General features: G+C 35.6%; 1 protein-coding gene across 2 annotated transcripts in view; it reads right to left on the bottom strand.

The window, feature by feature from the left end:
• The window catches only part of asap3 (ArfGAP with SH3 domain, ankyrin repeat and PH domain 3), a 53,907-nt gene extending 40,856 nt beyond the window's left edge, over nt 1-13,051 (bottom strand). For both annotated transcript variants that reach the window (XM_056476600.1, XM_056476601.1), the window contains exons 1-2: nt 12,659-13,051; nt 2,047-2,119 (exon numbers count right to left, since the gene is read on the bottom strand). In XM_056476600.1, coding sequence (XP_056332575.1) covers nt 2,047-2,119; nt 12,659-12,784 — 199 coding nt within the window. In that variant the 5' untranslated portion in view covers nt 12,785-13,051. The remainder of the gene's footprint in view (nt 1-2,046; nt 2,120-12,658) is intronic.
• Nucleotides 13,052-13,322: the final 271 nt, after the last annotated feature.

Below are 13,322 nucleotides of genomic sequence, written 5' to 3'. Positions count from 1 at the left end.
TTTGAGTGGAAACATAACTACTATCTGCTACTTTTTCCTTTGCCTTTAAACATTCATGCTTCTGTTGCCTAAAATCTTCCTACTAACAAAAACATGACTTTCTGATAGCAAAAACATAACTTTACTTCAGATATGTCTTTCTAAACAGCATATTCAGTGCCGTGAAAATGCCTTCTACCCTGCTTGAGAAAGTGAAAATGAAAGTGAGGCCCTAACATTCACGACTGTTCTAGTACACACATTTATAGGCTGTATTACCAAAAAGATAGTATTTTTTAGAGTGATAACTTAAATATGACAACAGACATTCAAAGCTGAATTTTAATGCATCTCAGTAGAAGCTTTGAAAGTAAATACGACGTGACAACATGGCATCTTATATGAGAACGGTCAGAATGGTCGATATTGTATAACTAGTAGTTATAGAATTCTTGTAGTTCCAGTGTTAAAACACCTTTAAACTACTATTGATCCATGGTGATAACTGGTGATGAACAATTTAAATAAAATCAGCTGTCCATTGCATTTGTTAACCCTAACCCTAACCGAGAAATGTACTTTTCAGCATGCATAGTAGTTTTTCAGTTTGCTTTTGCACACATTCACATCGCTATGCTTTTATAACTGCTTTTTTTTTGTTTTGCTGTTACAATTTTTTTACGTGAAGATGTTCATTATTTCCCAGTGTTGGGTTACGGCTGGAAGGGCATCCGCTTCTTAAAACATATGCTGGATATGTTGGTGGTTCATTCCGCTGTGGTGACCCCAGCTTAATAAAGGGACTAAGCTTAAAAAAAAATGAATGAATGAAGAAGTTCATTAACAGAATATCACTGCTCAGACATTTCAAACTTTTTTTTCTGGGCCTTAAAACCATCAGGTTCAGATCTTAAACCACAATTATGATCAATAGTAATCATGATGATGGCTGCCTGTAAAAACAACCACTAATAGATCTCCACAGACTCCTCCTAACCAGGATTAAAAGTAAAGGAGATTAGGATTAAGAGTAAAAATGGCTTGATGAAGGAGGAGCTGATAAATACTCTAGCTCTGAATCATTATGATATGAAAACAGCAATCAGCCTTTATAGCTTCTCACACAAACAGGCCTACATCCTGGCACGATGAGAAGAATGGGGTGAATCAGAAAAAAGTGTGGATTTTATCAGGTTCAGGTTAGGACTCACTCATAAATTAGTGCGTTTATCTCCACCACAAGCTCACAGGGGCAGGAAACTGAGGCCCCGCAGTAGTAATGTTACCGGAATGAGCCATATGATTTCAGTTAGAGAGAGTGAAAGAGGAGGAGATGATGTGGGGTCTCCTCCTCTGCGTTTAGCTCAACAGTGACTCACAGAATTGAGAAATGGGGCTTGTGCCCTCAGAAACGAGAAGCAGGCAAATCTGAGACACACTTCCCAGAAACCAGAAGCATTCCAGTCAGGACTTTGCAAGCACAATATAATGTTATAAAATGGCCAGGTTTGAAAGGCAGCAGATGTAAACAACATGCAGATGAATCCGTGTTCATGTTTCGGTGTACAGTAAAGATGCTAGTGATGAAAATTTCTAATTTAATTAGGTGTTAAAGTCACTCACAGAGGTTGGGTGACCATATGCATCATCAAGGATAGTCAAAATAAGGCACTGAAACTGTGTTTGACCCAGTATGAAGTCATTAGGAGGTTGAAAAAACAACAGTGAAGCAAGTTTCAGTGGTTTATTTTTGATACTCCTGAGACAATCTGCATAATATTTAAGATTAGTAGACGTGAATTACAAGTCTAGAACTGCAAGTCTGGTTCTCAATTTCTGTCAACATTCATTTGTGCGACAGAGAGAGACAGACAGAGACAGACTCATGATGTCACTGCATTCTGCTCCAAAACTTCCGGACTCCATCATTCCATTTCTGAGCCTTTATATATTGTTGTGAACAATGAGAGCCAATGAAGCCGACAATGGTGACTTCCACTGTACTGTACAAAACATTTAAATAAACAACCAAACCTAAGGAACACAAGAAAAGTAGACCACACTCACTGAGTCCAGAGTTGTGGATGGCCTTCACAATTTTCTTCATCTTCTGTAGGGACGTCTGGTCCTGCTCTAGAGACTAGTGCAAGACAGCAGAGAAAAGAGAAACACGTTAGAATGAAAACGATCAGATACTCTGCTCAAATTAATCATTGACAGAAACACTAATATATTTAACTTGTTGCGGGGCAACACCTGACTGTTTCTAAAGTATAAAGAGCAGAATGTTTGTCAATGCTGCCATGATGATGTCAGAACAGGCAGACTGTGAAGAACAGGTGAACCAAACCTTACGAAAGACAACACCACCTCTTAATGACTCAGAACAGACACAATTTGCAGTAAAGAATGAAGTGTGAGTGAAAGAGACATGCCTCCGTGGGAATAGAGTATGAGTTTAAATATCAATAGTTTATGGAGATAATGTTTTAAAAATCAGGCCCGTAGCCAGCCTGGAGAAAGGGGCGGTTCTTTTTTTCTCAAAAAGTGGACCTTTTTACAGTTATTCGCCTCATTTTCTATTTAATTACAAAGTTAAATATTTATAGTTTAAACAGCTACTGCATTTTAGTGACATTTGGTTCATAACCACACTTTTTGATCTACCAAAGTATTTCCTAAAGATTTAGAGTAAAGGAATGTGGAAAAAAAAACGTATTTATACATATTATTTTTATGACACATCATTAGGAAAAAATAAATCTGCAATAGTTTTAAATTAAAAACTGCTTATTAAGGTTAAGTATTGTCATTTATTAAGCAAATAGCAAACTAGCCAGCACATTTAACTTTCCTCAGTCAGAATTTGCCCACTTGAATAATAAAAAAAATGTCCATAATAATAATAACAATAATAATAATAATAATGTAGAGCTTCTCGATTTTTCTAGCCTCTCTTGTAAAAAAGTTAGAAATATCATGGATAACAACAATAGCCTAATTATTATTAAAATGTACTTTTATATGCTTCAAAATCTACTTTTGGTGCTTCACCCCTCTGATGGGTTATTTTCACAATTTATGATGTCATAGCACACAAAATAGGAAAAATGAGCTCATGGACTAAATCTGAACCTTTGTCAGTGGTTGGGTGGGGGGGGGGGGGGTTGAACCCCCTGGCTATGGGCTTAAAAGTGTACACTTTTGATATGGAGTAATTTTTATCCTTTGATTAGAATGTAAAAATACTTGAAGGTGAAAATCATGAAGGACTTTCAAAACCCCTTGACTTTGTGACATTATAACATACATTACTGCCACTTCTTGCTGTCTGCCAAAGATTGTTTAGTCTGATCAGTGCTTCATAAATCAGTGTCAAGACAAAACTGACTTTAGTTCTGTTCTGTTTTATTTCTATCTGTAGGATTTTGGGCAACATCCCAGACACATGGGCTTATGGGATCCAGTGATGTATAAGGGAACATGTCCACTGAAGCACTGAAAATACCAGCACTATTCTAAAAAGTCTCTACTTTGAGTGGCTGCTGGAGATTAAAAAAAAAAAGCTCAGCACTGAGCATAAAATTCATGCTATTGACAACAACACAACAAAATAAATAAATAAATAAATAAATAGCTAAGCTGAGAAAATATTAGGACTGCTCAATATATTGTTTTAGCATTGACATCACAATGGATATTGCATGAGCAAAGTTTTTTAATGAGATCGCCTAGCTTTATAATATATAATGTAAAAGTAAGGGGCTAAGAACTGAGCCTTCTGGTACACCACAGTGTACTTTTGATCGGTATGATGCCTCTTCGTTAACTGAAACAAATTGATAACATTCAGATAGGTAAGACCTGAATCAAGCCAATGCACTTCATGTAATTCCAACATAATTTTCAAGCCTATCAAGGAGAATGTTGTGATCAATAGTATCAAATGCAGCACTGAGTTTTTATCTTCACACTTTAGATTTGTGGAACTGTATTAGTTTAACCAAAGAGTGTAAGTGATTTTTATTTGAATGTATTTTAAAAGCCTGTGTAAGCATTTCAAGCTAATTTAAACCACATGGGCAGAGAAATTAAGAAATTAAAAGGTTTGTAGCTTTACCAAATAATCATTTATTAAATCGTTTATACAATGAAGACTATACACTGTTATTTTACATTAGATTTTTTTATTCCTGTACTGGAATACTGTCAGACTCCACAAAAAATCATAAAGCCATGTTCATGTCATTTGTATCTTTGTATTTATCTGCTTGTATTAAAATTCACTTTGACAAACAAAATTTTCCAAATCAATCGAAATGTATGAATTCTTTCCAAATAGAGTGAAGTCATTTAGTGAAATATTGCAATATATTGCAGAAAACCTAAATAATCACAATGTCTTTTTTTCTAATATCATGCAGCCCTAGGAAAAAAGCATCAGTGGATATGTGCCCTCATCTCAGAAGCTAAGCACAAAACAGGTTCATGTTTTAACAGTCAGACAGACACATGGCACACACATGACCTTTTGTTTACACTGGTATAGAAATATTTACTTAATTTACGTTCTTTGAAAAAAAAAGTCTAAATGCTTGCTTGAGTGATCACACATACTCTTAGATGTCTGGACATGCAGGTTCTTTCAAAGAAACATATGTCTCGCTATATGCATTTTACTTCCTTGTTTTATTTTAACATTTGTTTATTTTTCCAGATTTTCCTGGTGCGGGGATTCAGCCTTGAGGGTTTTGGCCAAATATCTTATCAAACCTTTCAACAGCATTGGTAAAACAGATGGAGCACACAACACAGCATCAAAGGGCACTTCCCACGTAAACTTAGTGCCTACCAAACAATCGTGTTTGTGGTCATCTCAGGATAAAATTTGAGTGTGTTTGTGGTCATCTCAGGATAAAAGTTCCCAGGAAGGTTTGTCATCTCAATAAATCTAAAATTTCAAAGGTTATGAGTGGGTTTAAGGGGAATGCAAATCCACATAATGAATGTCAAATGAAAAGCACATGCCTTGTTTTTGCATCTTAGTTATAGCACACACACACACACACACACACACACAAATATATAAATCCCAAAAATGAAAATTCTCTCATCATTTACTTTCACTTGTCACAAACCTTTGAGTTTCTTTTTTTGTTTGAACACAAAAGTTATTTAGAAAAATGTTGGAGACCTGCATTGACTTGCATTTTATTTGTTTTTCCTACTATGAAAATCAATAGTTACAGGTTTTTCAAAATAACTTCTTTTGAGTTCAACAGAAGAAAGAAACTCAAAAAAATGTATAATCACTTGAGGGTGAGTAAATCTTCCTTTATTGGTGAACTATCCCTTTAAAGCAGTAACACAGTCCATGTCTTGCTTCAGCTGTCAGTCATGTAATACACAGTTACAATGATGTTCTTTTTACTCCTGTAGAAATGGAGTTTTAATAGAGTGAAATAAAATAAGTTTGATTTAAAACATCAAGTCACATAACTTAAATTATTTAACTTATTATCGATTTCCATCAGCTGTGGACATATGTGCACAATATATCCCAAAATTATCCTCATCGCGATAATAGTATAGCCAACATACGTACTGCAGTCATGTAAATTAATTAGATTTATTTTATTTGCCAATCAGATGGGGCCTTAGTATCTTTAACCCCACTTCCCAAGTGCTGTTCTGCTATTGGCTAGTACAGCCCAAAAGCTGAACTCAAAGCTGAATATAAAAATAAATTTTAAACTTATGACAGGAGTCCAGACAAGAGAGGAAAATGAAGACAGCCAATTAGAGTCAGAACATCCGCCAAGATTTTTACTCATAGTGTTTCAGGCCTGGGTGATCTGGCAAAAATGCAATCTCGATAATTATTTTCCATATTGAATGATAAAGAATATTTTTATATCAGTTGTTAATGCTTCCAGATTTAAAAGAGTACCCCAGCAATGATTGAAGCCACAAATTAGACAGTGCATTAAGTGGCATAACATATTTTCAGCCGAAAAATCTTAAGTGGCCGAAAATTTGGTACATCTCTAATATCAACATTTTCAGATTCCAAATGTTGCACATTTCTGCTGTGTGATTGGCTTTTAAATTAATATAGAGTAAAAAGTCAAGAGCTTATCATGATTATTGACATCAATTTTATTGCGATTTGATATAATATCGTTTACGGCCCAGCTAACAATACTAATAACTTTCAAACAATAAAAGTTTGCACCCTGACACAGTTTTTAAGTTTGAATTAGAATTAATTAAATCTGAAAATTATATTTTAACTTTTTAATCTAATATTATTACATGATTTAATAACCAATAAAATATAATTTTTCTACTGAAATGTTACATTGTAATATCGTTATCGCAATAATACTCAACAACATCGCATATTTTTCCAGTATCGTGCAGCCTTAAACAACACCCATATTTACCACACTCCTTTATGACATCATTAAAACACATCTTCATCATTGAGACCAGAAACCTCTAGTAGTTCATTTTACATACTAGGCCTTTAACTGCAATTTTAAAAATGTCTCTTGTCTCTAATAATTCATAAATTATTATGAATAACAAAATGATGAATAGCTGTACAAATATTCTTCCTAAATTTAGGGAACATTAAATACTGGGATCACCATTAGGATATGTAGAACCATATTAAATCCACACTATCAACAGAACAACAACATTGAGGCAGTTTATAGTTCACTGCCATGCCAACTCTCTCCACAGAGTCAAATAATGACACTAGGTTATATGATTCTGTCAGCGGCTGGGGGAGTCATCTATACTACACTCAGAGGGAGTAAGGATGGCCATAAATTAATCCATTAGTCACATCAAATCTGCTGACTCGCGGGATCACGATGGTAGGTGTGTGCTTTCAGTTTATGCAGTGCTACTACCACTCTCTGATGTCAAACAAAAACACATGCACACAGAAACATTTTAATATAGAATAATTTCTGCAAATATTGAGAGCAATGTTTCAATTCAGTAATTATTGTGCAATTAGAAGCGTGCAGAGCCATCTCAGCTATTCCTGTGTGATCCAGGGGGGTTTGTTTATCCTTGACATCCTCCTCCAGATCATTTAACATGCTGCCAGCCATTAAACATAAAACAAACTGTATCTCTCAAACCCAAACAAGCCTTCAAACGCTGGCCTTCATGAAAGCACACTGAACATTACACACACACGTTTTGCCACTGAGCATCAAACTCACCTAAAGTTTCAAATTGAAGATTAAAAAAATGACTGAAGACTCATAAAACTTATATTTGCATAAATTATCCAGACAAAAATGCCATATCCGGACAATCGGGAACTACGGTGTTCTGAACATATAATCTTAAAAAACCGTTATGACGCAAACATCTTTGACTCATTCAAGGAAATCAAATTTACTTGCAGTCTTGCTGTGCTAATCATAACGAATTTTTACCCACCTTATTAGTTTCTTAACTGCTTTTGTTGTTTAAGTGCTGCTTGAAGGCAGAGCTCATCCTGAATTTTCATAATTTGCGTCACAGTTTACTACTCATCCTCTTGTGATGTCATTCTAACTGGTTTGACTTTAGTTATTGTGAAAAACACAACAGGATTCATCTAATGGGGCATCCAAACTGCTTTTATTCTACAGTGAAAGTGAATGATTCATAATTGTTCTTGGACCCCATCTGCTTGCACTGTATTAAAGTTTATATTTTGTGTTCCATGTAAAAAGTATGTCAAACAAGACTGGAACATTGGTGAGTACCAGTGGTGTAAAGCAACAAACTACAAATACTACAATTACTGTAATTGAGTAGTCTTTTCCTCAGTAATTGTAATTTAGTGAGTAGTTTTAAAAATGTGTTCTCTTACTTTTATTTGAGTACATTTTAGTGCTGTATCGGTACTTTTACTCGACTATTTTCCATCAACCGGCAGTCACTACTTTATTTTTTTCCTTGTTTATGGGGATTGGTTCAGTAGAAAAATCAGTCCTGCGATTCCTGTCCAATCAAATCACACAAAGAAAGTAAATCGCATCACACTGACTGAACAACCTCAAGACATGGGCACTTTATGCAGCAAACTGTTTGGAAGCATTAAAAGTGTCCAAGAAGATGTCCAAAATATTTTTATGCAATGATCGAGAGATTGTTTACACTGCATGTCACTGAGGAGAAAATGAAGCATGTTTACTGGATGATGACTGAAATCTCCAAACAGCCAATATCTATAACAGTAACTAAATGCACTACAGAATGTTACGTTTTCACACACATCACACTCACACTGCATGTAAACACATCAGCCTTTCACAGTGTAATACTCACTACTCTTGAGTACTTTTAAAAGGGCTACTTTTTACTCCTATTTAAGTAATACTAACAACAGATACTTTTACTCTACCTGCACTATATTTTTGGGCAGGTAACAGTACTTTTACTTGAGTATGATTTTTCTGTACTCTTTCCACCACTGATTAGTACACATGACTTTCAGGTCAAAGCGGTCTTTCTAGAGAAGTGGTTTCCAGTATATCAAAGCACCCCAATAATCTATGCTGTAATTATGAAAAGGTGCTCAATTTGAAACCAGAAATCACATTTAGGCAAACCTAAATTAATGCACATTTACTCTGGTAATATACTGAGGTGATTCTGTGATTCTGGAGTCAGATCTGAGTTTCAATAGTCATGTCAAAGCAGTAAATAAATCAGCATACTATCATCTCAAAAACATTGCAAGAATCAGATGCTTTGTTTCCAGTGAAGGCTTAGAGAAACTTGTTCATGCTTTTATCACCAGCAGATTACTGTAATAGGGTCCTCACTGGCCTTCCCAAAAAGGCAGTCAGACAGTTGCAGCTCATCCGGAACGCTGCAGCCAGGATTCTGACCAGAACCAGAAAATCAGAGCAGGTGTGATACCTGTCCACAGGTCTTTACACTGGCTCCCAGTTACATCCAGAATAGATTTTAAAGTATTATTATTTCTCTATAAATCACTAAATGGCCTAGGACCTCAATACATTGCAGATATGCTGACTGAATACAAACCTAACAGATAACTCAGATCTTTAGGATCAAATAAATTAGAAATTCCAAGGTTTCAGTCAATGCAAGGTGAATCGGCCTTCAGCTACCATGCCCCCTGCTGCTGGAATCATCAGAAAATAATCAGATGTGCGCCAACATTAGGCACATTCAAGTCAAGACTGAGAACACATCTGTTTAGCTGTGCCTTTACTGAATGAGCACTGTGCTATGTGCGACAGATTGCACTATTGTGACTTTCTTTTCTTTTTCATTCTTTTCTAACCTGTTTTACCACATTTTAATCTGTGTTATGTTTTAATCATTTTTAATTCTTAAAATTTTTATTTTCTTGTTTCTTTTATTCTTGTTTATGTAAAGAACTTTTAACTACCATTGTGTATGAAATGTGCTGTATACTGTAAATAAACTTGCCTTGAAGTCTTAAGAAGCAAAGCGATCCATCTGTATAGAAAACTGACATTATTTACAGCAACAATACCTTCATTCCAAATGCTCAGCAAATGGTCCTGAGCAAGTTCAATTTCAGGTTCTTGTAGGAGCCAGGGGTATTTATTTTGTTTCGCCGGAAAAAAAAGTCCTATCTTAAAAGAATGGATGCCTGTAATGGCGATCTATTCCTTCCAGTTCTCCGCCATTTCCATAGGGACTCGGCACAAAGGATTTGACGTGTAAAACCACAAACTTGCAATTAGACCTGTCATGATATCTATTTTTGTTGTCTGATATATTGCACCAAAATATATTGCGATATTATTGTGATTTTAGGACCATTTTATGCCCCTCATTATACAATGCCAGAATGACAATATAATATCATAATAATGCAAGTACACACTTCTAGGGAACACATAATATTTTATTCTTAATCATATTTCATTTCATTAGTCATTTTAACTATTTACGCATTGGAATCAGAATGTGAAAACGCATATCCTAAATAAATAATATTAAATGTTAAAAGTGCAAAGTAAAATGTAACAAAGGCTGCGATATCTGCTCCCAGATCTATTTTCCGTTGCCAGGCACCCACATGAAAATACACAATAGTAATTTATAGTAAATACTATAGGGTTTTTTGCCCATACTGACACTGACAAGTCTGATAGAGATGTTAAAATCATCTAAAATGCTGCAAGAAGTTGGGTTTTTTATGGATGATATATATTGCATGACCAAAAATGATTGAGGTCATGTCTATGTATCATGCGATAAGTAGATATATTGATTATTGTGACAGGCCTACTTGCAATGCAAGTTTACTTTTTGTTTGTCAGGATACAACAAAAATCAAAAAACAAACTTAAGAACCATTTACACCTTTTCAAGCTTTATTTAAATATGGTTTCAATTCAAAGAACAGTCAAAAGACTATCTACAATCAAGACTATCTACCATCATGGCCAAAGGTCCATCAAATTAAATTTTTTGGGGGGTGAACTATTGGTTTATCATTCATTTTCTTTTCAGCTTAGTCCCTTTATTAATCTGGGGTCACCACAGCGGAATGAACCGCCAACTTAACCAACACATGTTTTACGCAGCGGATGCCCTTCCAGCTGCAAACCATCTCTGGGAAACATCCATACACACTCAATCACACACATACACTACGGACAATTTAGCCTACCCAATTCACCTAAACCGCATGTCTTTGGACTGTGGGGGAAACCGGAGCACCTGGAGGAAATACACATGAACACTGGGAGAGCATGCAAACTCCACACAGAAACGCCAACTGACCCTGACAAGGCTCGAACCAGCAATCTTCTTGCTGTGAGGCAAAAGCACTAACTACTGCGCCACCGCGTCGCCCTAATGATTTATATCAGGCACAATTCATTTTTTTTAATTCAACAAGAACATTTGTGACCGTTTCTTTTTTAACATTTTATTTTATATCCTATACATTTCAACTCAGAATGAATACTAAATTAACATCATCCAATGGCCTCATTTAATGATCCTTTGTGGGCCCTGCTTGAGAACCACTGCTCTACAGCACTGCAATTCCCATGAAAAACACGGAAATAAATGAAAGCCTTCCACTGTCCCGACATGCCCAGTATTATCATTAGCTGTCAGAGCTTCTTTATTCTCCATTAATATCCACACAAATACCCACAGATGAGCTGGCAGCTAAAGTCACACATTAGATTTAGATTACAACTGCCCATAATAAGCACTGAGCCTGTTATCAGTCCGGCTTCTCTGTAATTAACTATATTAACACAGTTCCTAAGTGAAATGATGCAGCTGGGGTTATTCTGTGATTGTGCTCTTGTCATTTCAGCTTCATTGTTCATGACTCAAGCCAACAACTCGCAACATAAAAAGCGCCCTGAGCAAGTTTACTTGGCCTCATGAAAACAGTCTCTGTCTTTTCCTTGTTGTGACTCCTGTGCCATCCCCTGACTCCAAACCACAACACGAGCCAATAAAACAATAAAATGTTCAACGGGGCATTCAAAGCACTAGGAGAAAGGCTTACTAGCAAAGTTTTATTAAATGGCAAAAGGTCAATTCTGTTATTTACACAGACATCCCAGAAAGGTAACAACATTTCCTATTGATTCCTATTATTCCAATAACCTTGACAACTAAAACAGTGAACATAATATGTAATTATTTTCCCATGTTTAACACTACTGGTCAAACATTTCAGATAAGGCTTTTTCATGTTTTAAAAGAAGTCTCTTTCAGCATAATTACTCCAGTCTTGAGTGATGCAAAAACTTTCATAAATCATTCTAATACTCTGATTTTCTGCTCTCATAATAATAAATTATTGGTGAAATATTATATAATGAAACATTATAACTCTTTTTACTGTCAGTTTTGATCCATTTAATGTGACCTTGACATGTAAAAGTAGCCGTAAAAGTAAGTTTTCAGATGTTTAGAATGATAAAATATGGTTTCAACAAACACGAAGCAGCACAACTATTCTCAACATTGGTAACATTCAGAAGCAAAATATATGTGAGCATATTTTGGAGTGATGATACTGAAAATTCAGCTTTGAATCATATTAATAAATTACACACACATACTGATTAAATCAATTTTTGTGTTTGAGCAGCAGATACATCTTCCGAAAATATAACTTTTGTTGAAAATTTTATTTTTACAAAAAAAAAACTACTAGTAGCCTACAGCGATATAATTGTCATAGATTTAAAAATTGTATTCACTTTTTACTCATTAAGCGATGAACCATTTTATCACCATAAGAATTAACTACACTTGCTGCCTTAAATATTTAGTTGAATTAAATTATATTTTCTAGTCATCTCAAATTGCATCAGTCAGACCCAAAATATTAGGTTAAAATACTTTAAAATTAAAATAAGTTAAAGTAACTTAAAAGCTTTTGTTGTTATGGCTTTTTGTCATATTGTGTTTTACAGTGTACAGAGGTAAGATGATGTAACTTGATTTTAAAAAGTCAATTTCAAAATAATAACATCTTCTTAAAAACAACTTGTGTTTAATTAGCTCAAATACAATGTTTCTTATGTCAGAGACTGAAAGACAGTGATTCACCCAGGTGTTTTCCACCTGTACACAGGTAAACAACACCGCGCTCGTTCGCGCGTTGCCCTATTCTTACCTCCTCAAGCGCGGCCACGGTGCTCCGACAGTCGCTCATTTTGGACTGAAACCCAGAGCTCCCCGGAGACGAAAGATCCTCTTTCGCCAAAGAAACGAAATCCGAAATACTTATTTTCTCCGGCATGTTTCCGAGGAACTTAAAATCCCAGCAAACGTTGTCAAAAAACTAACTCTTCAAGATCAAGCAAAGTGCAAATCCACAAGAAGGTCTTTGAAATCCACGGATGAGCGTGATATCCGAACCATGGGAATTAAATTGTGTCTCATATCTGCAACGGAAGGCGAAAGAGTCAGTCTTCTCTGTGTTCCGCCGTATGAGAAAGTCGGTAAAGTTTCTTTGCACAATCAGTCGACTTTCTCGGTGCCGCGCGAGGGTTCAATAGCGCGTGCCGCGGCTGGATTGCGCGCGAGAGGGAGGGAGTCATTCCATCATCACGTGGGAATGTTTGTATTCACTGACGAAATGAAAAGAGTGCGCGTTGAAAGAAAAGTCTTTGCATTCATCTACTTCAGCGTCTGCTGCAAATAATGCATAAATCCGTTTTGGTGTGAAAGATACTATTTGCAGTGACTCATTCTTTTTATTGTCATGAAAAAAAATATCTTAACATTCCAATGAAAGCCATTCGAGTAGACTGATGTTGTCTTTTTTATTCATATGA

Source organism: Danio aesculapii, chromosome 17 (assembly GCF_903798145.1).
Source record: "Danio aesculapii chromosome 17, fDanAes4.1, whole genome shotgun sequence".
Taxonomy (NCBI): domain Eukaryota; kingdom Metazoa; phylum Chordata; class Actinopteri; order Cypriniformes; family Danionidae; genus Danio; species Danio aesculapii.
This window is presented reverse-complemented; position numbering and strand designations above follow the sequence as displayed.